This window comes from Desmodus rotundus, chromosome 3 (assembly GCF_022682495.2).
Source record: "Desmodus rotundus isolate HL8 chromosome 3, HLdesRot8A.1, whole genome shotgun sequence".
Taxonomy (NCBI): Eukaryota; Metazoa; Chordata; class Mammalia; order Chiroptera; family Phyllostomidae; genus Desmodus; species Desmodus rotundus.
In genome coordinates this window covers 20438506-20462835 of record NC_071389.1, presented here as the reverse complement: position 1 = coordinate 20462835, position 24330 = coordinate 20438506, and the positions used below count along the sequence as shown (strand labels likewise).

General features: G+C 56.9%; 2 protein-coding genes across 6 annotated transcripts; one reads left to right on the top strand and one right to left on the bottom strand.

The window, feature by feature from the left end:
• Positions 1-249: 249 nt before the first annotated feature.
• TMEM54 (transmembrane protein 54) lies at positions 250-7595 on the top strand. 5 transcript variants are annotated; one of them, XM_045190951.3, is made up of 6 exons: positions 250-475; positions 3573-3766; positions 5856-5915; positions 6156-6245; positions 6376-6510; positions 6873-7595. In XM_045190951.3, exons 1-6 carry the CDS (start codon positions 460-462, stop codon positions 6996-6998), a joined length of 621 nt encoding a protein of 206 aa, XP_045046886.1. In that variant the 5' UTR covers positions 250-459; the 3' UTR covers positions 6999-7595. The 5 variants fall into 5 exon arrangements, with proteins under 5 accessions (XP_045046886.1, XP_045046885.1, XP_045046883.1 ...); XM_045190950.2 differs by having other exon boundaries at positions 252-475; positions 6908-7595; XM_045190948.2 differs by having other exon boundaries at positions 255-475; positions 6057-6245; positions 6908-7595.
• Positions 7596-7680: 85 nt separating this feature from the next.
• Positions 7681-15032, bottom strand: HPCA (hippocalcin). Its single transcript, XM_053921207.1, has 4 exons — positions 14970-15032; positions 12467-12864; positions 8233-8338; positions 7681-8115 (listed from the first exon to the last, which is right to left on the bottom strand). Exons 2-4 carry the CDS (start codon positions 12842-12844, stop codon positions 8018-8020), a joined length of 582 nt encoding a protein of 193 aa, XP_053777182.1. The 5' UTR covers positions 12845-12864; positions 14970-15032; the 3' UTR covers positions 7681-8017.
• Between the last annotated feature and the right edge of the window lie 9298 nt (positions 15033-24330).

Below are 24330 nucleotides of genomic sequence, written 5' to 3'. Positions count from 1 at the left end.
GCCCCCCACCACCACCATTCCGCGCCATACTCCCTAGCCTGGAGGATCGGCTCCTCTGAGCCTCAGTTTCCATTTGTGAAATGGGCATCACTGAAGTGGGGGTGGGCTAGGAGTGTGTGGGCACCGGCCAGGTGCCAGCGGGGATCCATGGAGGGCGTGGGAGGGTGGGGCCAGCTCTGTGACTCAGCGGGTCCGACCAGGAAGGGCTGCCCAGCCGGTCTGACCGGCTCCGGATGCAAGCAAGCCGCCAGGGCCCTCCCGGGGCAGGGCCGCCCGGGGGGTGACGGGAAGGGAGGCCGGCCGGGTGCCCGCGAGTCCGCGCTCCAGGCGGGAAGTGGGCGCGACGCGGCTGCGGGGCGCGCGGCAGCCGCGGACCAGGATGGGAGTGGGTCCGCCAAGCCGCTCTCTGCTTCTGGAGCCCCGCTGAGCTGGCCTCGGAGACCCTGCGCGGAAAACAAGATGTGTCTGCGCCTCGGTGAGCCGTGGGGGTACACCCCGGGAGGCACGAACCCACCCAACTCTGCCGGCAGGGGGCGGAGCGCTGTGCTGGGAGCCCCAAATCCCCGGGTCCGGGCCGCCTTCTCTGCAGGTCACTTTCCGCCCTGGGCCTCAGTTTCCCCAGCAGTGATATGGAGGGAGGAGGGCTGCTGGTATCTTATCCATGCCCATCCCCCGTCTTCTCCACCTTACTTTCTTGCGGAGATGGGACCCCCAGGCCCGGGAAGAAATGCTGGAGAGACCAGCCCCCACGTCACCCAGAAAAAAAAGCAGAGGTGGGGTCCAGGGTCCAGGGAGTTCTGAACCAGAGGCTGCCCACCTTATGCTTCCTCAGCCTTGTAGAGGCTTCCCACTTCCACACCCTCCACTCCCCCGAACAGGCCGGGAGAGAAGGACCATTGGCACACAGGATCCAGATAGAGGAGTGCGCTCGCTCCCTGGGTACAGTGATGCTGCTCTTGGGCGTCACACAGACCTGGGGAGTCACTGCTCTCTAGCTAGGAGACGTTGTGAGCCTCAGTTTTCTCGCCTATAAAACGGGGACGGTAGCCCCACTGCCTTAGGACTACTGTGAGGATGAAGTTAGCTCTAAGAAAAAAGTGCTTACCACAGGACCAAACACACTGCTAAGTGCTCCAAGAATGGTGACTTAGAAACAGAAGTCAGAGACAGCCCTCACTCTGCCCAGTGCTCCAAGCACAGCCCCACGACAGCACAGTGCCTCCAGTTTGGCCACAGTCTTGGGCCTGGGACGCTGCTGCTTTTCATGAGCCCAGTCAACCCTGAGCGGGTGGTGTCTGCATTGCCAGGTGGGTGGGCGGATGGGGTGTGGTGGGTCGGAGGGAGCCCTGGGACCAAGCTGCCGTGCCCCTTCCTGTTGGGCTGGCAGTTTATCTTCACAATGCCAGTCCAGTTCCACATGCCTGTCCAGCCTGGCTTCTGCCCTCTGATTCTCCTACATCTGGTCCAGCTCCAGTTCCAGAGGGTCCTGTAGGGTCTGGGTCCTCGGAAGAGCCAGACCAAACCCTCCCCATTTCCCATCGGAGGACTCTGGGCCTCAGAAAGGAAAGGGGCCGGCACAAGGTCACACAGAGTGTCTCTGACTGGATGGCCCCTTCCCGCCCTGATTCCCGGGAACTGCCTTTTGGCACAAGGTCCTCAAGAACATTTAATCTAGTGATTTCCTTTTTTTTAGCTGCAAAGTTCCCATATATGAAATATAATCTACAGATGGGGAGACTGAGGTCTAGGAAGGGACTCAGGTCCCACCAGGTGCAGCTAAAGGAAAGGGGGGCTGTTTAGTTCTAGAGACCTGGCCTTCCAGCATCACAGAGCTGGCTAGAGTAAGGGGTCCAGCAGGGCCAGGGAACCAGCATGGTGTGTCTGCAAGGGTGGAGCCAGGACCCACAGGGGAAGTCCCAGAGAGCAGATCTGGAACAGCCTGAGCTGCTCAAGCAGGAGGGTGCCCTGCTCCTGGGGGTGTTTAGAGAGGCCACTTGACCACTGGGAATTGGCTTGAGTCCCTGATGTTCTTTTGACCCCAGCCCCCCACCACCACCACCTGCCAGCCCCTGCCCAGTGCCCCTGCACCAAGAGCTTGCTTTTCCCCAGCACCCCAGGGTGTGCCCCCCTTTCCCACCGAAAAACAAGATTTTTTCCTTTCCTCTTTACAGATGGGGAAATGGATACTCAGAGGCTTGAGTTTCCGGCCCTGAATCACCCACCTCTAAGTAGTTCAGTTCAGCAGTTGTAAGCTGAGTACCTACTGTGCGCCAGGCCCTGTCCACCAGACTGAATTCCGAGCAGGACCTGCTCCCTGCCCGATGACCCAGGACAGGGCCTGTCAAGCTCACTGTCCTGCCACATGGCCTGGCACAGAGCAGGAACCCCGTGGGCATTTGTGTGAATTTGTGTAATGAACACAGGAAAAAACAAGTCAGTGAATGGGCACCGAATGGAAGTGTTCCAGAACCAGCCAGTGGGCTTTTATTGCCCGCCACCAAGAAGCATGACTCCCAATGCGAGAGTTTAATGAAAGAGGAAAGGGGTTGTTTATTTAAAGGTTATACAGTTTTAGAATAGTGGCAGATTTCTGCCGTTAAGTCCCACTCCCTTTAAAAACAACCAGAAACACACGTCCCTGCCTCCCTCTGCCAAACTAGGCCAGTTGCAGAGTACGCCACTCAGAGGTTCCACCTTTCAGAACAGCAGAAGTGTGCAGCTCAGCATTCTCAGGCACAGTTCAGCTCCACGTGTGTCTCACGAGTCTGGGTGGCCAGGCAGGTCCCCCGCAGCACCGCCGGCTCTGCCATCATCTTCTCCCGGCAGACTTTCCCTGACCTTGTGTCTCCCACTGACCTTCAGACCTCCCGGCAGGCCGCCCCTTCAGACCTCTCTGGCCTCTGGTTTCTCTCTCTTGGACCTTCAGGCCTCCTGCTCCAATTTTAAATGCTCAGCTCAGAACTTACTGTGTGATCTAATTTCCAGCCCTTCCTGTGGCGCATTAGTGTCCGCCATTTTTGTCAGCTCCCCGGTGACTCTGACCCTCTTCCAGATGCCCTGGGCAGCAGCCCTCTTCCCTTCAGGAAGGCACGGCTATTAATTTGCCCTTTGTTATGCAATGTTATCTTAAAAGCCTTACCATCCGCTCTCCCTGCCTCCAATCCTGCCTCATATCCTGCCTGAATGAAGGCAGGATGGTGAGCATGTCCCTCTGTTATCAGGGGACCCATGCTCTGTACCCCATTACAGAAGGGTCATGGGTCTAGAGCTAGAGAGCTAGGTTCCAGTCCTAGCCCAGCCACTCATGACCTTGAGAACTGACAAGGACTACCATTCTTTATTAAGTACCACCTGGTGCTTTTCCAACCTTAGTTCCAAGGACTCTCACAAAGGCATTGCGAACCCCTTTTCTGGATGAGGAAACTGAGCCTCAGAGAAGACAAGTTAATGGCCCCAAATTCTCCAGAAATGTTTAGAACCCCATGTCCATCACTCCTGCCAGGGCCTTGGTTTTCTCCTCTGCCCAGCAGAGTGAGCCCCACCCATGGCCCTGATGCAGCTGTCCCCCACAGGTGGCCTGAGTGTGGGTGACTTCCGGAAGGTGCTGATGAAGACGGGCCTGGTGCTGGTGGTACTGGGCCACGTGAACTTCATCGCAGCCGCTTTACTCCATGGCACTGTGCTGCGCTATGTGGCTGCCCCCCATGATGCTGTGGCTCTGCAGTACTGCGTGGTCAACATCCTCTCTGTCACTTCTGCCATCGTGGTATGACCAGGCTGGGAAGGGGCCGGAAAGGTCTTTGATGAGTCTCCACCCAGAGCCTGGAATGGGCAAGTAGAGAGCTGGAGCTCTGGCCCCTGCTCCTCACTTACCAGCCACACGAGCCTCTCAACTCTGTCTCAGCTTCCTCATCTATAAAGTGCAGATTCCAACAGTGTCCCCCTCAGAGTGTCCTGATGAGTGCTGGATGAGATCACCCACATAAAGTGCCTGGCACCGTGTGTGGCACATGCTCGGTGCTCACTACTGTGAGCCAGGATTACTATTATAATACGGAAGTAGGCAGGGCTCCATTGGACAGAGGGACGGAGCACCAGTTCTTCCTGAGAGGGCTAGGAGGGCTCCTGGAGGTAGAGGCCCCTGAGCTGGGACTTGACAGATGAGTAGAAATTCAAAGGTTGGCTGCAATTACCATAACCCATGTATGTGTCATGCTGGGACCACAGGTAGTCGAGGAAGCTGGGATAGCATTCCAAGTACAGAGAGTGGTAGGTGCAAAGGTGTGGAGGTGGGAGTGGCTAATGTCTGTTCTGGAGACATTGAAAAAAACAATTTATCAGGAGCTTAGCGTTAGACCTGGTCTACAGTGAGAACTGAATAAATGGTAGCCACGGTTCTGGCTGGATGTCAGTACCCATTTGATATCAGAATACATGAACGAAGGGGCTCGATATTCTCCAGTTCACAGAGTTCTTTCCCACCTGGTAGCAGAGGTGGCCGCAGCCTTGGGGCAACATCTGCATGTCAGTGTCTGAGTTCCTTCCCTGCCACCTCTGGCTGAGGGACTTGTTTCTCTCTCTGAGCCTGTCCCCTGCCCTCATAATGAAGCTCAGCCAGCCTGCTGGGCTCCAAGGCATGGATGAAGAGGGGCACAGGCCTGGCGAGTTCGGGAGCCTCCATCAGTGGGACAGGGCTGGACCTGGCCGTGCTGACATGCGCGGTGTCCCTTGGAGTTACCATTACTGTTGTTTGTTTCTCCCACCAGCCTGGGTAGAAGGCGGGGAAGGCAGTGAGCTCAGGGTTTGGAGGTCCACCAGGGACGGGCTGCAGGCGGGACCACTTCTGCTTTACCCTCATTTCCTCATTTAACTCTCACTGTTCGCAGCAATACGGGGCCATTGTTATCCCTACTTTACAGGGGGAACCGAGAGTAAGGGACTCAGCCGCTTGCAGGTAAAAAGAAGCCAAGCTGGATTTGAAATGATTGTGTCCAACACCAAAGCCAGTGTGTTTTGCATAAACTCATCCTGCAGAGCGGCACTTAGCCCAGAGGGACAGAGGCACCTACCTGTGGCTGCACAGTGAATTAAAGACACCGCAGGCCTCCTGTCGCACCACCTGCCTCCTATGGGTCCAGCCAGTGCCTGGCAGAGTGAGGGAGCTCAGGGAGGAAGCATGGCTGAATGGAGCCCAAAAGATCCAGGGGGCAACTGGTGGGTGAGATGCCCACCTGTTGGGGCTGAGGGTGGTTAGGGGATCCTGCAGGAGGACGAACCCCAGCAGGGGAAGAGGAGCAGGGAGGGTGTTCCTGAGGGCACTACGTGGACAGCTCCGTGAGCAGGCTGTGTGTGGGTGTCCATATCCAGGGCAAAGAGGGAAGGGACTGGCCAGGGTGGGGGTGAGAAGCTGATGTGACTGAGGCCAGGTCACGGAGAGCCTGAGATGATTTACTCCTGAGATTCTGAATTCTACTCCACAAAGGGTCCTGATTTGTTTATTTTGTTTTTAGTTTCTTGCCAGATGAGTTAGTTTCTTCCCAAATCTCTTCCACTCCAGGGAGGCAAGTCATATACATCCTGGTACATGCCCCCCGTGGTCCTGGGATACACAGGTCGTTGTTTGAGACACACAGCTGTAGGCAGTGGGGAGTCATGGCGGGCCGTAGGCAGGAAGTGACTGTTTTAGAAACATCACTTCGGGGCTGGACCAGGAAGAGGCAGCGCCTCCCTGCAGATCAAGGTAATGAGGCCGAGGCTACGCTGGGGAGGAGGAGGTAGGCTGGAGAGCTCCAGCTGGCACTGGTGGAATCCTTATCCCAGAGTGGCCCTCACCCCCTTGCCCACTGTCCCCACAGGTCATCACCTCAGGCATTGCAGCCATCGTGTTGTCACGCTACCTCCCCAGCATCCCCCTGGTATGTGGCACCTCCTGGGATGGGGCTTAGGGGTAGGAAGGGCCTGGCCTGCTTGGAGGGGGTGAGCTGACCCCACGGGGGCCAGAGCTGCCCGTGGGGGTCAAGCCTGACATCCATTGACCAGTGGCCTCTCCTATCCAGCGCTGGGCAGTGTTTAGCTCAAGCGCGGCCTGTGCCCTTCTCTCTCTGACCTGTGCTCTTGGCCTCTTGGCCTCGATCGCCGTGACCTTTGCCACCCAGGGCCAGGCACTGCTGGCTACCTGCACTTTTGAGAGCCCTGAACTGCTGGCGCTGGCGCCCGACTGTCCCTTCGACCCCACACGCATTTATGTGAGTGCTTAGGCCTGGGATGGGGTGGCGGTCATCCAGGTGTTCATCAGGGGTGGGAAGGGTGCCCCGAGTCAGTCCTGCCCTCCACCCCCAATGCCTGCGGCCATCTCTGCCCCCTGTGCCCCTGCAGAGCTCCAGCCTGTGCCTCTGGGGCATCTCACTTCTGTTCTGCGTGGCAGAAAGTGTGTTTGCTGTGCGATGCGCCCAGCTTGCCCGCCAGCTGCTGGAACTGAGGCCCTGGTGGGGGAAAGGCAGCCATCACATGGTAAGACCTGTCACCCCCTCCACAGCCTTGACTCCCCAAATTTCCTGGGAACCCCTGCTAGGCAGCCCCATCCTTCTGTATGGGGCTTCCACTTGAGAACTAGGACAGTAGTTTTCTCCCCAGGACCAACGGGAGAGACTTGGAAGCTCAGAGAGGTCAGATCTCCCAGTTAAGTCACACAGCTGACACCTGGTTCACCCAAGTCCCAGGACTTGAGGGAGGGGGAAGGGTATCTGGGCTCAAATTGAGGGGCACTCCAAGGGTATGGCCTGGCTCTTGCCTGGTGGGAGGATGCAGTGATGACTTTGCCTCAGAGACCCTCCCAGCCGTCCCCTCCTTCCATTTCCCTGGGTGTCCTGGAGGAGGAGACCCAGCCACAGATCCCACAGCCTGGCAGCCTCCTGTCTCCACCGATGCAGGAGATCCTACAGCCCGTGGAGGGCCAGGACCTGCTGAGCTGCTCCAGCTCTGGGCCACTGACTCTCTGACAGCTGATGCCACACCCAAACCCCGTGGCCACTCGGGCCCTGCAACCAAGTCTGCACTGTGACCAGGCCAGGAGTGCTGGAGCCAGCCCAGGAGGACTCAGTGGCCATTCCTGGACCTGGGTGGGGATTTTAAACCCCCTCCCCGGCCACCCAGCCCATGCACTGAAATGAGACTTTATTCTGAAGTTATTAAAAAGAACAGAGATGCTCCACAAGGATGCATGCAGCAGGGGAGGGACTTGGCCAGGGGGCCTGTGCTTCTTTCCCACGCAGGATTCGGGGGGGGGGGGGGGGGCAGGGCTCCAGGGTGTGTCTGCCCATCTAAATGTGGGCCTGTGTATGTGTGTCTGAGGGAGGCAAACTGCACAGAGGGGTCCGTGGGGCTGTGTTCATCCAAATGCTAGAAGGCAGGCCAGGGTCAGGGGACTCACAGCTGGGGCGGGAATTGGGAGGTTTTCCTTTGGCAGCATGACCTCCAGGCCAACAGAAGCTGAGCAGGAAGGGCCAAGCCCCTCCTGCAGGAAAGGATGACTCAAGCTTTTTCCCTTACCCCTCCCCGCCAATCCTCTCCGCTCCAAATAAAAAGACCTGTCCTCACCTGTGCTTCGTTTCTCCCTCTCCACCCAGGCTGAGATGCACAGGTGGGGGGGAGCTTGCCTGGTAGTTGGGGGAGGGAAGTCTGGCCTCATGGCTGTGCGTGTGGTAGGGAGGGAGGCTGGTTGAAGTTCTGATATCTAGGAAGGGGAAGGCTGACTCGGAGGGGTGGACCAAGCCAGAGCCTGTGTGTCTCTCTATCATTGCCGAAGGGAGATACTGCCTTCTTGGATTGGAGGGTACTAACCGCTTGCTTGGGCCTTGGGGGTACCGCAGGGTTCCCTTTTCCATAGGCTCCCCGCAGAGTGCAGACCCTGGGGGGGAGGTCCAGTCTGCCCCTAGCCTGGATGGACACAAGGGAGAGGAAGCTGAGAGCCGGGAGAGGGCCAGTGAAGGCAGGGAAGAGGAGGAACCTGGCACCTCGCTCAGAACTGGGAGGCGCTGCTGGGGTCGCACTGTAGCAGACGCACGATGGACGGGTCGCTTTTGGCTCCGCGGATGAACTCCTCCAGGGACAGCTTGCCTGCAGGGCGAAGGAACAGTGATGGGGAGAAGGCAGCCCCGAAGCAAGGGAAGGCAGAGCCCAGCGGCGGGAGGGTAAGGGATGTGGCGCCCGCCCGCCCCCGCCCCCGCTCCTCACCGTCGTTGTTCGTGTCCATTTGGCGGAAGATTTTCTCAGTCCTCTTTTCCGGGGTCGACTCGTCCTCCGGCATCTTCATCACCGACGAAACCATTTTGTAAATGGCCTGGGGATCGGGAGTGGAAGGCGGGAGTGAGTGGAGACTGCCTGAGCCACCCCCCCAGCCCCCAGTCTTCAAAAACGCCCCCGGGTACACTGATGATTGTCGTTCCCGCCAGGGCGAGGTGGGGAGGGGGCACGGAGGCGTAGGGAACCGGAGGATTCAAGAAAGAGTGTCTGGGAAAGCTTCCCAGAAGAGGAGGGCGCTATTGGAGTGAGCCCTGACCAAGTTCCCTTGGAGCGCTAGGTGGGAAAGAATTGCTGACCGAGGGGCCTGCGTATACAAAGACCCACAGCGGGAAGCTCTGAGCGGGCGCCGAAAATGTGGGGGTGGCTGAGTGCAGGGGATGTGTAGAGATGTTGGAGGACATCGGAGTCGAAGATTCCGAGGTCCGTACGGAGTTAGCACTGCTTCTCAGAAACTCCCGGCCACGGGCGCTTGGTGACCGACAGGAGGCGTTGGGCTGCGGTATCGCTGTGGCCAGCAGGGGGCGTGGGAAGCACCCCGGGCTGGAAGGCCGGAGGCAGCTGGGCCCAGAGGGGCCGGGGAGCATTATGCAAATAAACGCAAATGAGCATCTGCCAGGGGCGGGGACAGCCTGGGCCCTGGGCTGCAGTCGCCTCTTGCTGGAGCTCTGGAGGCGACGCTAAGGGAGGTTTTTGCGCTAAATGTGGACAGAGCACGTAGGGATAGGCTGGGTCCTGGAGCTCAAGGACCGGACCTACCCATCGACCTTCCAGCTTTTTGCTACTGAAACCATCTCCAAGGAGCCTGCCTCTCTTCTCCCATACCAAAATTTACCCTGCCTCAGATCCAGCTTTAGCCTTCACACTGGTCTCTTCCAACCTCATTTCCTTGGTTCTGTCCCCCACTCTACCTCTGAAAGCTCTTTCCAAACACAAATATCTACCACCACGTCCCCCGCCCAGCAGACCGCCCCCTTTTTCCAGTTATACACAGGCCTCCCCCCAGGCCTGCCATGCACTCAGCTCATCCTTCTGGATGCTGCCCCACGCTTCTTCTGCTGCCTCCCACTCCTCCTTGTGGCTCAGCTTACATAGCGCTTTCTTAGGGAGTCCTTCTCTGATCCAAGCTGGGTCAGGGCCCATGTGCTGGCACAGAGCCTCCTGGGCTTTTCCTTTGGAAACCCCTCTCTGGAAATAATTACGCCTTTGTTGGATTGTGCCTAGTCTTCAGCATACAAATAAGGACCGTGGACATCTAGCTAGTGCCCATATCCCCAGAACTGAGCGTAGTGCCAGGCACCTGGCAGGAACGTCCCTTTTGAAAGCAGTTGGCACCTCCCACTGCCCTCTGTACCAAGTCCAAACCATTTGGTCCTTAGCATTCAAAGTACTTCACACTGCGGTCCCTTGACCTCTGTACCATTGGCTCTCTCCTGGTAGATAATTCTGCCACAACCAAAACAACTGCACGTTTCAGATTCCCTGGCATTTACAGCCTCTGCCTGGGACAATATTACCGGCTACCATTTACCAGGCACCTACTATGTGCTGGGTACTTTACATGCATTATTTCTAAACCTCACAACAGCCCTGAAAAGTAGGTGTCATGATCCCCATTTTCCAGATAAGAAATGGAGACTCAGAAAGGGAGCTGATGGCAAAGACAAGATTAGAACCTGCTCCCTCTTAGTTGCTGGATAGATGCTTGTGGGGTGGACCTGGAGTGGCATCCTGGTTCCACCGATCACTTGCTGTGGAGCCTGGGACACGTACCTAACCTCCGTGAACCTGTTTCCTCATCTGCAAAATGGGAGCAGTATCTCCCTCATGAGGATTGTCTAGAGGATTAAATGAGACTCTGTGTGTAGAACAGTGCCTGGCAAAAGTAAGTGGTCAGTAAACAGCAGCTTGTATATAATTATTCATCATCCGCCACATCCTCAATTCTTCCCTGTCACAGTTATACCCCTGTCGTCAAGCTGGTCAGTGTGGCCTGCCCACCAGAGTGGGAGCCCCGAGATGCAATTTCTTCCCTCCTAGTGTACTCACCTCTTGGCCACAGGGCAGGGTCCTGAGAAGGACTGTGCGAGTGACTTAGAGAGTAAATGCTCCGCTTGTGACAACTCTACCCCCAGGCCTCCTAATTAATTGTCTGGAATTGCTGCTCATTCATTGTTTCACCCAAGCCGACTTGTAATTAATCGGCCATGGGGGTTTGCAGAGCTCCGTCTGCACTGGCCAGCTGGGGCTGACTGATGGGCTGTGGTGAGGGAAACCAGGGCCCAGAGAGCAGAGGCCAGCCAGGGAGATCCAAGGATGCCCAAGGAATGGGACCGGCGGGCGCCTCCAGCAGGCTGGAGATTTACCAGTAGATACCAGTGCAACCACACTAAGTGGTAAAACATGAACACCCCATTCACACTGGTTGGTATCCAGCTGCTGCCCAATCCCTGAATAATCCGCCACCACCCTGGCTACCCCAAGCCTTCCACCAGTACCCCCAGAACTCCCCACTGTCCATCAACAGCAGATTTAATGCCTGGCCCACGGGAGTCATTGACAAATGTAAAGTCTTCCCCCTAGTGATAGGCATAGGGAGGGGACCACATCCCAAGGCAGCCCATTCTACTCCAGCCAGAGAGAACAGACAAAGACCCTTAGTGACAGACAAGCCAAGAGTCCAGTAGGGGCTGGATGAGCTGGAAGTGGGGAGCAGTCAGCAGAGCTGAGGGACGAAAAGAAAAAGGACTCAGAGAGGCAGAAGGAGAGGGAGCAAGAGCTTGTGCAAAGCTGTGCAACAGGATTACTCAGGGCACGTTCCAAGTATGTGGAAAAGGCCATTCTGGCTACAGCAGAGAATGCGCAGAGGGGGAAATAAGTTTTACCAAGTGCCCATTGTATACTGGGCCTTCTGCCCAAGTGCCTACCCCACTTTATACCCATAGTAGCCTTGAGGGTTAGTTAACACCCTCACTTTACAGAAGGTCAGGAAGGTAGTGAACAGGAAATTGGATAGGTAAAAATAGAACCACAGCCTTTGTGGTCTTTGATGCTGGACTGAGCGGATGGATGCTTTAGAAGCTTGAGATAAAGCTGATGTGTCACACTTAAATTTGTATTAAAATGGTATTCATTTTAATGTTCAATTTAAATGATGTTCATTTGTATTAAAATGGTGTTCCCAGGCCTTTAAACCTGTGAGATCAGAATCACCATCCCTATTTTTCAGAAGGGCCACCTAAAAGTTGACACAATGTCAGAACTGGAAGCCAGACCTCTTTCAAGAAGCAGCTCTGAGTGGTGGTCAGCTTGAGCCTGACCCCACTTACTTGCTGTGTGACCTTGGACAAGTCACTTCACCTCTCTGAGCTTCACAAGGTTGTTGTAAAGATGCACTGACCTCATGGCTCTAAGCATCTCACTCAGCATGAGGTTGTCAGTGGGCCCTCAATTAGTTGCAATGTGGCTGAGTATCCAGATGGGACGTGGGCCATGGATCCAGGTGGCCCACTCAGAGGCTGTGTGGCCTCAAGCAAATGTCTTTACCTCTCTGAGAATCTGTTTTCTCTTGAGTAAATGAGGAGCGATAAAACACAACTAGCCTGTACTCTGCAGACATGTCAAATCTTGCAAGACAAAGAAAGGCTGAGGAACTGTCACAGACTAAAAGGGACTAATGAGACATGAAAACGAAATGCGGTGCATGACCCTTGATCGGGGCAAAAAAGAACACTACCAAGACAGCTGGCAAAATTAGAATATGGTCTGTAAGTTAGACAATAACATTGTTTCTATGCTAAATGCCCTGACTTTGCCAATCATACTATGGGTTACGTAAGAGAACGCCCCTGTTCTTAGGAAATATACCCTGACAGACTCAGGGGTAAAGCAGCCTGCTCAGAACAACAACAAAACATTACACACACGTACACACACAACGATAGAACAAAAGTGGTCAAATGTTAATTGGAGAATGTGGGTAAAGTGTATATGGGAGTGTTCTCAACTTTTCTTTAGATTAGAAAGTATTTCCCAGTAAAAACTGTTATAAATGGGTTGTGAGAATAGCACCCGCCGCCACCTACCCACAAGGGCTGTCAAGAGGCTAAAAAGAGTAGATACAGCTGCTGGGCCCCGCGCCTGGCATTCCGAGGGGCCCAGGGCCCACCTGCACAATCTCGAGCATCTCCTCGCGGCTGATGTAGCCGTTGCCATCCAGGTCGTACATGCTGAAGGCCCACATGAGCTTCTGCTCCAGGCGGCCACGCGAGGTCACACTCAGCGCGATGATGAACTCCCGGAAGTCAATGGTGCCATCACTGTTGGTGTCGAAGGTGCGGAAGACGTGCTCAGCAAACTTGGAGGCGTCGCCGTAGGGGAAGAAGTTGGCGTAGATCTTCTTGAACTCGTCCACGTTGAGGATGCCTGTGGGGCAGTCCTTGAGAAAGCCCTTGTACCACTCCTGCAGCTCCAGCTCCGAGAACTCCGTGTTCTCCCGCAGGTCCTGCAGCATCTCCGGCCGCAGCTTGCTGTTCTGCTTGCCCATGGCCACTGAGCCGATCCCACCTGGGTCCCCAAGAAAGTCAAGGGATGGAGAGGAGGAGTCAGGCCCTCCTGGTCCCTTGACACCACTCCAGGAGGGCCCCCAGACACCAGCGGCCCCAGCCTCTCTTTGGACCCAGTGAGAGAGAGGAGCTGGCCCAAGGTCACAAGATGAGCAGACAAGATCAAGGAAGTGTGACCTGGGTTCAAGTTCACAGCCATGGAGTGACAGGGCTGACTCCCAGAGCTGTCCAGGGAGGTGCAGAAAGGCTTCTGGTCCTCCTCCCTCCTGTTCACTGCCCCCTCATCCTTTCACGTATGCCTGAGTACCACGAAACACACCTGCAGCCCAGACGCTGGCCTGCTCTCCTCTGCACCTGCACCTGACAACAGGTGATGTAAGGCAGGTGTTAGCCTGGGCCCCAGAACCAGACCTCCGGGGTTAAAATCCCAGGTCTGCATCTTCCCAGCTTCGTGACCTTGGGCAATTTCCTTAAACTCTCTCTGCCTCATCTGTAAAGTGAGGGGCACAGTACCTACCTCATTATAATGGTGGAATTAAGTTAGTTAATACATATAAAGCATTCAGAACGATGTCTGCACATATAAGTGCTGCATAAGTATTAAATAAACAGATGCCACAAGACTCCTGCACGACAATGCACAAGTGAAGACACGCTGCCACACAGGCTACACAGCACCCCACTCCACACACCGGCACCCATGCCACTCACATGCCAGCCCACACCCGCCATGGATCGCCTCACCTCCACACACGACAACATTCCTTCTGCTGTACAACTCACAGGTACAGAAACGGGGCGCCACGCGTGCACGCTCCCATGCCCTGTGCACCAAGACACCAGCCCCCGGCCCCACATGTCCCACAGATGCCATCGCACTCTCATGCCGACGACACCTCTCACACAGCCATCTGCGCGTGGGACCCCCAGGCGCCCTTGACATCCTTCTCTTCCAGAGGGAGCTGCAGCCCTTCTCAGACCCACAAGGGGCCCGTCTTCCATGGAGACCTGTGGCCAGCCAACCCTCCCCCGACACTTACCTTTCCTCCAGTCCACCCAGAAAGGTCCCCTCAGTGCAGGAGCTTAGAGTGCGAAGGGCTAAGGGGACGGCAATGGAGAGGGGACAGCCGGGCGGGTCTGGGCAAGGATGTGGGAGTGTGCACAGGCGAATCTCCCCTCAGCTCGGGTCTCTGAAACTGGGCAAGGGGGTTCCTTGTGTGCATTTGCGGGTGAGTGTGTGCGTGTGCTCACGTATGCATGTGTCTCTGGCTTCTGCATTGCATTTGTCTCCCCGTGTGTTTCAGCACATATCTGTGCATGTGACTAGGTGTCACCCATTACAATGTGAGGGGGATGTGCCTGTGTGGCCATCTGGGGGACCTGTGCATGTCCTCAGTAGTATCTCATATGCATGTTTCTGTAAGTTGGTTGGTCACCCTCCTTTCTAGATCAGCCCCTTCTGCCCCAAGCTGAGGACCCACAGAACAAACGTGTGGGAGGGGGCTGAGGAAATGCATGGGGCTGGGGTGGCAGAGTGTGCCCCTTAGTCCCTTCCTCAAGGTCCAAGGAACTGGGTCATCGGGGAGGGGGCAGAGAGATGCGCTGGGCGGGAGAGATCTTCCAGTGCCCCTTCTTCCCTGCCACCCTCAGAGCTGCCCCTCCCAGTGGAAGACTTGGCAACGAGGGTGGTAGAAAATTCTGTTGTCGCGCAAAACATCCCCCTCCTAATCCCCCAAATGGCAAGGACCCACTGCTCCATCTCAGAAACCTGCCTCGAGGACCTTCCCTGAACCTCTCCCCAGCTCTCGCCCTCAGCTTCTGCCTCAACCCTTTCAGCACTCGAAGAGCGCCGGGCTAGTGGCCCCTCCTGGAGGGGGCGCTCTGAGCGGCCGAAGCAAGACTCTTGCAGGCTGGCCACGCGAAGGTCAGGACCCTGGAGAGCTCCACGCGTTTTCCCTGGAGAGCCCCCACTCCCTGTGCACCCGGAGGGAGGATTCCTGCGAGGCGCGGGAACAGCGGGGCTGGGGAGCCCTGGACGTGGCCCTCTACCTCCGGCATGCCCCCTTCCCGCATCCCCCAGCCCCGGCCAGAGCGGCCCCCACTCACCCAGCAACGCGGAGACACCGACTGCGCAGGGAAGGCGGCGCTGCTGCGGCGCGCGGCGGCAGAGGCGGCCAGAGGGGCGGGCGGGGGGCGGGGGGGAGGGACTGCGAAGGAGACGCCCCGCAGCGTTCACCCCGAGTCCCTCCTCGGGGGGGGCGGGTCCCGCTCCCCCACTTTCCCCTCCAGCTCGAGGGGTGGAGGGAGCAATGACTAGGCTCCGCCCCTGCCCCTGCCCGGGAGAAGGACGGGGATGCCCTCACTTCCCTGCCCCCCTCGCCAGGGAGCACCCGCCGGGGGGAGGAGGGGGAGGACGGCGGTCCCCATGTCTTCAGCATCTCGACTCAGGTGGCCTGAACGGGGCGGCGGGTGGCCAGTGCCCAAACACCTCTTTTCGAAGCGGAGTGAACCAACACCCGGCCGCTTCACCGCCTCCCCCCCCCCCCCGCCCCCACCTGGGCGCTGAGCCGCACGTCGAATCCGGATCCTGGCGGTGCGCTAATTGCCCTCGCTGCCCCCGCGCCTCAACTCCGAAACAGAACCGGGGGCTTTCAGGGAGGAGGCAGCGCCCACTCCTCCATCCTTGAGGTCTTCTGGGACCAGGCACGCCCCCATCTACCTCCGCCTTAGAGAGCAGAGCGCACCCCCATATCCCGACCGCCCTTCAGGATCTCACTCGCGCCACCCCTCTCGGAATGAATCCCACCTCCCAACATTGATCTAAAGTGCTCCTCCCCCACCCCGATCAAGGAACACCGCCCCCCCCCCCCCCCCCCGCCTCCCTCCGCAGTCTCTGCCCGTGTGGGCTGGGGAGCATCTATCTCCAGCCTGGGGGGTTCGGAGGGGCATCGAGGTCCAGCCTCAGCAACAATCCCCTATCCTGAGCTCGAATTTTGTCCTTGCTCCATCTCTTGGAGGTGGTCCTTATTGTCCCCTCTTCACAGATGAGGAACCAGGTTCAGAGGGGTGAAATGGTTTTTCCGGTGTCTGACAGCTAGTGAGCAGGAGGCTTGCACTTTTAAAGTCCACGCGCCCGCAGCCATTCATTGCGTACACGTTCATCAGGCACCACCACCAGTTCGGTGCCCAGCAGGGTTCTCGGCAGCGAGGTTACAGGAGCAGGCAGTAAACCACGGACTCGATATACAAGTCACATCTAGTACAGGGTGTTTGACAAGTGTTTTCGGAAAAGCTGAGGTCTGTTTGCCGAGGCTGGGATGGTGGCAGTGCTCAGGGACATGCCAAGGACTTTGGGTGCCTTCCAGGTGAGACGGGAAGCTCTTGGGGCTTTGAGCAGAGCGAGGGGGTCTGACTTCCAGGTCAAGCTTGCTCAGGCATTCTGTCAAGAACAAACTTTGAGGACTGGGGACCAGGGTGGGACCAGGGGACCAACTAGGAGTGAGACATGACGGAGGTAGCACAAACGGGCCTAGTTTCCGGAGGTCCTTGAAGGTGGGCCGACTCCATTTGTCCTCTGACTGGTTAGCTCCTCCCAATTCTGTGGCAGCAGCTGGGACCCTCCTGGCCCCCGGGGGCTCAAACCAAAGCTCCACCCCCAGGTTCCCTGACCAAGCTGCTCAGAGGCAGAGCCTGAAGCCCCCTCTTGCTTGAGGACAAGCAGAGAGGGGAGGTCTCAGCTGGAGGAGCTGAGGGACCAGGCTGTGGAAGACTGGGAAGGCAGCTGGGCCCTCCAGAACACCAGTTCCGATGTGCGCCTTGGCGCTGGTGTTGGGACCCCCGGTGGAAGCGTGAGAGACGCCAGACATGCGTGGGTGGTTCCCAGCTGCCTCCTGCGCCAGGACCTGGGGGTGGGAAGAGACTTGCTGCTCAGCCTGCACCTCAGGCCCTTTCAGGGACGAGCTCTCTCCCCTCTCACCAGTAAGCCAGGAGGACCTGCTGTGCTTGGGCAGGGAGAGGGGCCTGCCCCACAGTCATGGCTTCAGGCCCTCCTCGCCCTCCTCCCCCTTCCTCTCCCACCCACCTGAAGCCAGAATCCTCCCAGTCTGTTCTAGGTCTTCTCGCCCATCCTGTGGGTCTCAGTTTACCCTCCCACAGGCTGCTCAGCCCCTCCCTCTGCTTCCCCGACTTTGCCACCCCAGCTTCACCTCCTCCAGGCTGACTCCTCAGCTCAGCCTGGCAGGAGGCCACTTCTCCTAGTCCCACAGTTTTTCTTCTCTGTGAGGGGGGCTCTGGTGCCCAGCCCTCAGGACCCCCAGTCTTCATCCTGCCTCTTCTCTCCAGACAGGGGCTTCTGAAGGCAGAACCGTGGCTTCTCCTCAGCCTGGGTACCTCCCTCCGACTCTCCCTGCACCTGAAGTGAGTAGGTGCATCTGGAGGTAGAGTCTGGGCGCCGGTAGGTTCTGCTGGGTGCTTCCCATCAGCCACCTCCCCCATCCCAGGAGCCTAAGAAGCTCTGGGAGACCCCCGTGAGCAAAAGGGGAAGGCTCGGCGTTCTCCACACTGCACATCAAGACATCAAGGTCCTTGGCTCAAGACTTCGTGCCCTGAGATACAGCTCAGAAAGGGGGGCGGACAAGGGGGCAGTTGTCGGGAGGCCTGGTGCCTCACTTCTAGATGATTTGGAGCAAGTGTCTTCCCCTATCTGAGCAGAAGGTTTAGACTGGTGACTTGGGTGCCTTGACATTTTCCAAGATCAGAGCAGGGACGAGACAGACCTCACTCGCTGCCTCAGTGGCCCCCTCGGGCCTGCAATTCTGGACAGGAGCACACGCAGACGAGGCCCTGGGACCCTGCCCATGAGCCTCCCATGAAGGTCTTTTGCAGGGGCGGGGGTGTCGTTGCTGATGATACTCAGCCCCTTCCGCCCCAGACTGCGGCCTCTAGAAGGGAGAAAAGGCCTGTCTTAGGGGAAATGTAGAGGGTGGCTGGGAAAAGAACAGAGCATGGGGCGAGATCGATGGGAGACGGAAGAGAGGGCAAGTCCCAGGGGAGGGGATGTCCCCAGCACCTGACCGAGGGCTGGCTACCCTCCCCTCGCACTAAAAGAGGAACAGACCAGCTCACAGGATGCCAGAGAAAGAAGCCGTGGGGATGAGGGGAGAGGGGACCACATGGCTCCTGAGCACCTACTGGGTGCAGAGTGCTTTGCGTGTGTCACCTCATTTGATCGTCACTAATCCTGAGGAGTCAATACTATTACTGCCATTTGACAGGTGTAGAGACTGAGGCTTCAGAGAAGTGGAGTCACCTGCCTGAAGTAACACAGCAGGAAAGTAACGGTGTCAGCATTTGAACCCAGTTCTGTCTGACTCAGGAGCCCTTGCCCCTGCCTAGAAGCCTCTCATTGAGGTAGGTGGAGGTAGCCCCTCCCCAATCCCTCAGAGGCCCAGCCCCCACCCTCCCCTCTTTGGTCCCAAATGATTTGGAAAATCCTGATGGGAGCAGATGGTGGGGACAGATGGAGGGAAAAGCATCTCGGGGCTGAATTACACAAACAAACATTGATAAAGTGATTAAAACCTCAAGCCACCCTTTTCCAAAGGGCCCTGCCTACCCCAGCCTGGAGCACAGTGGACCCTGAGGCGGAGGCCTGGGTGTCTCGGATGCCCGACACCATAGCCCAAAGGATCCCAGCATCTGCCTGCCCCCCTCACCGCCGGGGACCACCCCCGGACCAGAGCCCAGGGTGGCAGAGCTGCCAGGAGCACAGCCTGGGCCTGGCTGTTCCCGAGGAAGCGGGGCCAGGAGGAACAGAGTGATGCGGCGGCTGAGGGTGTTGGGAAAGTCCTGGGAGCCGGGACTGCAGAACTGTAGTCAGGGGCGAGAGGGGCGTCCTGGTGGAGCCAGAGTCCCTGAGTAAACTTACTTTATAGACGGGGTTCAGAGAGAGGCCATGCCTGCCCAGGTCACACAGCAGCCTTGTAGCTCCCACCGAGCAGGGCAAACCATGACCCACTCCCCACCCCACTGGGGGACAGGGGCAAGGCCCTGGAAGCTTCAGTTGGTTCCTTCATCGGTAAAATGGAGAGGATAATAATATAATAACAGTGCCCCCACTCAAGGGTCATCGTGAGGATCGAGAGAAAACCCGTGAAGTTCAGGCACTGGGCCTGCACAGTCTGCATCCGATAAATGTGGATTCCAAGCAGATAATAGGGAATGCTTGGTGTCAGGGGACTGGGAAGGTGGTAGAAGATGGTCCCTCTACAGAGTAGAAGTTCGAGCTTGAAGTAGAAGCTTGAAGCCCAGAACCTGTGAGAAAGAAAGGGGCTGCATCTTTGCTGGTCCCTCCATATGAGAGCACAGACTTCACAGGACCACGGACCCAGTGAAGATTCCGGGGCTGCCCCTTCCCCGCTTGGCAAACGCTGGCAGAAACACCCCCCTGACCCTTCTCAATAAAACCTGTGTTTCCAGCTGCCTCCTGGACCTGCTCCCAGAAGCTCACAGATACCCTGGACCCAAGCCAGCCAGTATCAAACTCATCACCTTCCACTCCAGCCTGCCCTGTGCCTGTGCCATCCATTAAACAAGCCGGAGGCTCCACCCCATCCAGGACCCCTCACCTCCACACCTGCTTCTTTCCCAAGTCAGCCCTTCTTACTAGGGGACGTCTCTCAGGCCGGCCCTGTCCTTGCCCCAGCACCTCCCCTGCCCCTCTGCCTTCTCAGATGGCCTTGTGTTATCACTCTGGCCCAGGGATCACTCTGGCACTTCTCCCCAAATCAGAAGTGACCCCTTCACAGCTCTTCTGATGGATAAGCATTTGGGGTTTTTTTTTCACATCCCCTGTGCTGGGGAGTGTGCTCCTGCCACCCCCCTTGTCTGTCTCTGACCCTTTGAAAGTTGCTCCCGGGTCCACAGCAGATGGAAGTGGACAAAGGGCAGGAGGCTGCATGTTCACTTGTAACCTCACACACAATTCTGTCTGATGTGTCGCAGCCTGCATACGGGACGGCTGAGACTGGAGTCAAAATCTGGAAGCCTTCTGGCAGCTCGGCTCTGCCCTGGGGGTTTGCCCATGGCCCCAGGGTGACTCTCCTCCCAAACCAGAAAAGTGGTTGGAATCTGCAGGCCCCTCTGTGCACGTGTGGTGCAGGGCTGGGCCGGGGGTGGGGGGGGATAGCAGACCTGACCCCCTGCATGCCATCTATGTCCTCCCGGGGCTTCAGTTCTTCTGTGAGAAGCCACTTCCCAGGACCACTGTGAGGAGCCCTGGAGGACCCCAGGGAGGCCAATGCACACGAAGGAGGCTGCTCTGTGACCCTCTGGGGCTCAGGGGGGCACTCATGCAGCCTTGAGAGCAGGTGCCCCCAGGCAGAGCAAAAGTAACATCCCAGCTCAAGGCTTCTGCTGGCACCTGCTATTATCCCCATTTTACAGAAGGGGAAACTGAGGCAAAGAGAGATCAAGTGCCCTGCCTGAGACTGCATGGGGTTGGAGCCGGATCCAAGATGGGACCCAGCTCTGTTTCTCGAGCTCTTTCCAGGGGGCCAGGTTGCCTTGAAGACGGGAAGGCTTCCCCGAGAATTCAGAGGGACCCAGAGTCCCAGAACCCAACCCCTGGAGGCCGAGGTTGCTATACCCCAGGGGCCTCATGCTCTGGATCTGTCTCCCTTGCCGGGAAGACTGGGTCAATTTCTCATTTCTGGAACCTTAGGTTCTCCCTGAGGCTGGGGATTGCCTCTTTGTTTCCATGGTAACAGTGAACAGAGGGGCCTCCTGAATCAGTGCAGAAATACTGCACAGAGGCCTGCAAGCACACATGTGCCCAGGGAATCCCTGGATGGGCAACCTTGGGTGCGTGCACACGCACACACGAGCACACTTGCACATGTGTGCACACCCACTGCATGTGTGTACCTGTGCCCCTTGTGAGCACATGTGACCAAGCCAAGATTTGAGCCCAGGACTGTTTGGCTCCCCCCCTATCCACCAGATCCTTCAATGCCAGACCCACAGGCGCAGATGGGGAGGCCTGGTGCAGGGGGGCCGGAGCTGAGGCCTCCCCACTGGAATGTGTGGGATCCTGGATGTGTGACGGGGTCCTCAGATTCCCTCTCTGGCCTCCTACCATTCCTGAGACTGAGGACTGCAGGGGCTCCAGCAGGGGGCTTTCCTTCCACTTATTTCTTCCCAGTTAGCAGGAGAGGAACTTTGAATAGCAATAACAAGATCCACTGGGACTTTTCTGCCAGTGAAGTCACCTGGGTTCACTTGTAAACTCCCTGCCCTTCTTGCAAAAGCAGGAACCCAGCTGCCAGGTGCCTGGCTCTCTGACCTCGTGGGCCTCTCAGGCAGACCCTGGGGAAACAAGGGGACTGAAGGCAGAAGCTAGGCCAGGGGTCACCCTGAGCCAGGAGTATGTCTTCCAGGAGGCAGCTTTCAGCAAGAGGACGATCTGACAGTGAAAACATGCTGCTGAGAGGTAGTGAACTTCCTGTCCCTGGAGGCATCCCAGGTGAATAGGCCCTGGATGCTTCCAGGTTAGGAAATCCAAAATAAACCATGACCGAGTCCTGCATCATTATCACTGTCATTGCTGTCGTCATAGCTACCACTGATTGGACACCCTTTGTGTCAGGCACTTTAAGATCTATTACAGCTGCCACCACTGCTATTAAAAATAGCAGCTCCGGCCCTGGCCAGGTGGTTCATTCGGTTGGAGCGTCATCCCTTGCGCCAAACGGTGGAGGTTTTGTCCGTGGTTGGAGCACATACCTAGGTTGTGGGTCCAATCCCCAGCTGAGACACATGCAGGAGGCAGCCGATCAATTTCTCTCTCCCATCGATGTTTCTCTCCCTCCCATCCTCTCTCTCTAAAGCCAATGCACGTATCCTCGGCTGAGGGTTAAAAAACAACAGCAGCTCCCGTGTATTAGGCCCCATAGGTGGTTGATCTTCACTGTCTCCTCGCAGAACTATTGAGCACGAGCCCATTTACAGATGAGGGAACTGCCACTCTGAGAGGTTCAGCGACTTGTGCTCAGTGCAGCAGCAGGAAGATTCAGGCTCTGCCTGACTGCTGAGTCTGTGGTCTGCCCACCTGTGGACCTGCCAAGGGAACAAAGCAGGAGGCTGGGCGACCTCTCCCAGACAGGGGCTCTGTCCCTGGAGCCTTCCCTGTTGTGGGCTACAGTGGCTTCATGAAGACCAAGGTGGGCGCCCCCTGCTGGCCATGTCCTGGCTCTGCAGAGCCCTGTTCCTTCAGAGTAAGGGAGATCCTCCTGTACCTAGGACATGGGAGCCCTGGAGTCCTGGAGCCTTGGACCCTGCCTTCAGATGGTGGTACCTGAGGTCACCCAGCCACTCAGGGGCTGAGCTGAGGCTTGAGCCTAATGGCTGATGGATTCCCAGGTTCTTGGCCTGCCACCCCTCCCTGGTGAGGAAGAGATGTTACTTCAGTTGCCTTCCCTTCTTGCCACATGCCCCTCCACATCTTGGAGACTGTGGTTTGTAGCTGAAAATCTGTCTCCAAAAGCAAAGCTGGGGTCCAGGGCTTGAGGCAATTTGAGACATGGAGCTGCCACTGACAGGCCGAGTGACACTGGGAGAGAGATTCTCGACCTTTCTGAGCGCTGTCAGATGGGAGTCAGTTGCTGAAAGACTCAGGACGTCCCCTTCTCCCAGTCAGAAGGCCCCCTCCTCCCCTTTCTGATTCCTCCCTCCTCCTCTCTCCACTCCCTTTCTTCCTCTCTTCCTCCTCATTTCCAGCCCCCATCACCACTCCCACCCCTCTGTGGTATGGATGTTATTACTATCTTCGTCTTCAACAGGAGGCACCTGAGGCTCAGAGAGGTAGAGTAACTGGCCAGAGACACCCAGCCAGGTGTTTCTGGCTTAGAAGCCAGACTTTGGAGAGCTGACCCTGCCCTGTTCGCTCTCCACCTCCTCTCTCCTCACTCCCCTCGTCTCATCCCTCATCTCCTCCTACAGAAAGTGTCCCAAAGCCTCTATCGACTTCTCTCCTTGTCCTTTGCCACCACCCAGGCCAAAATCCATCATTTCTGGCCAGGCGGCTGTAGCATCCCCCTCACCTCCTCACAGGTCACCTGGCCCAGTTTTCTGCAGTCCCGTCTACACATTGCAGCCGGCACAGTGAACCTTTTATTTCATGTAAATCACATCACAGCAGGTCTGTCTCTAAGGCTCCCCATTGCAAGTGGGATTAACCTAAACGTTTTGGCAACCCTCCCCTGACCCCGGCCCTGTGCCCTTATTTCCTCCTCCTTGCTCACGAAGCCCCAGTCTCACTGGCTTCAAGTTTTCTGAACATACCAAGCTGGACCCTGCCCCAGGGCCTTTGCACTTGTGGTTCCTGTGGCTGGAGCACCTTTCCTGCGATATGTGTTATACCTGCCTCCTTTTCCTTCCTCCAGTCTTAGCTCATTTGTCACCTTCTCAGACCACACTACCTAACAGTACCCCATCCATTCTCTACCACGTTATCCCATTTTTTTTCATAGCCCCTGTGAGTCCCTGAAGATACTGTATTTAGTTAGTAGCTCACTTGTTTATTGCCTGTCTCTCCCACTGGAAATCCACAGGGGTGGGTGGCCTTAGTTCACAGCTGTGGCCCCAGGACCTAGCATAATGCCTGACACTTCATAGGTGCTCCATAAGTATTTGTTAAATGAGAAAAGCCCTCCCTAGCCTTGACTTCTTTTGCAAGCTTGGAACAGTCTTTCAAATCAGTCCTATTTTCCCACTGTCATTGTCACAGCCCAGCACCTGTCACAACCCCTCCCACCCACTCCACCACCCTACTGTTTCCCTTCCACGTAAACACAGCTCTCCCAGGCCTCAGGACCAAATATTCTTTTTCCCCTCTGTCCTTTCCCCCTCATTTGACTAATTCTCACCTGACTGTTAGTAGTAGTTTAGCTCAAGCATCACTGCCTCCCAGCAGCCCTCCATGCTTTTCCTTTCAAGTTAATGCTTACTTCTGGCCCCTGGCCCTTCTGTGCCTCCTGGTCCAGAAGGTCATCTGCTCTCTGTATTTTAAGAATGTGTTTCTCCTTCTTTACTATGAGAGCTCCTCAAGGGCAAGGACCAATCTGGCTTATCACCCATCTGCCTCAGCACTCAGCGCCAGGCTGGCCTGGCACAGGTCCTCAGGAAACACTGAGCTGGACTGGTCTCGTCACTACTGTGATGGGGGTGTTGGGGATTGGACAGGTCAGACAAGTATCTCCCAGACGTGTCACCCCTGCAAGCCACTTCCTCCCTTCGGACCTCATTTTCCTCATTTGTAAAATGGATGTAACAATCCCGACTTCTCGGGGTTGAGAGGATTCAAAAGAAGCTTCTCTTGCGTATGTAATGTGCCGGCACATGGGCGGGGCTGGGGAGTGGTGGGTCCCTTCCCAGGGGTAGTCTGGACCCTAAGCCTAGCAACTGTCTCTTT

Excerpts from the sequence above, each read along its gene's own strand:
- HPCA (XM_053921207.1), bottom strand. The coding sequence starts at position 12,844 with ATGGGCAAGCAGAACAGCAAGCTGCGGCCGGAGATGCTGCAGGACCTG. Across the intron at positions 8,339-12,466 it reads AGATGCTCGAGATTGTGCAG|GCCATTTACAAAATGGTTTC; the intron begins GTGGGCCCTGGG and ends CCCGATCCCCAG. Across the intron at positions 8,116-8,232 it reads AATGGACACGAACAACGACG|GCAAGCTGTCCCTGGAGGAG; the intron begins GTGAGGAGCGGG and ends TTCGCCCTGCAG.
- TMEM54 (XM_045190948.2), top strand. Across the intron at positions 6,246-6,375 it reads TCGACCCCACACGCATTTAT|AGCTCCAGCCTGTGCCTCTG; the intron begins GTGAGTGCTTAG and ends GTGCCCCTGCAG. Across the intron at positions 6,511-6,907 it reads GGAAAGGCAGCCATCACATG|CCTCCTGTCTCCACCGATGC; the intron begins GTAAGACCTGTC and ends ACAGCCTGGCAG.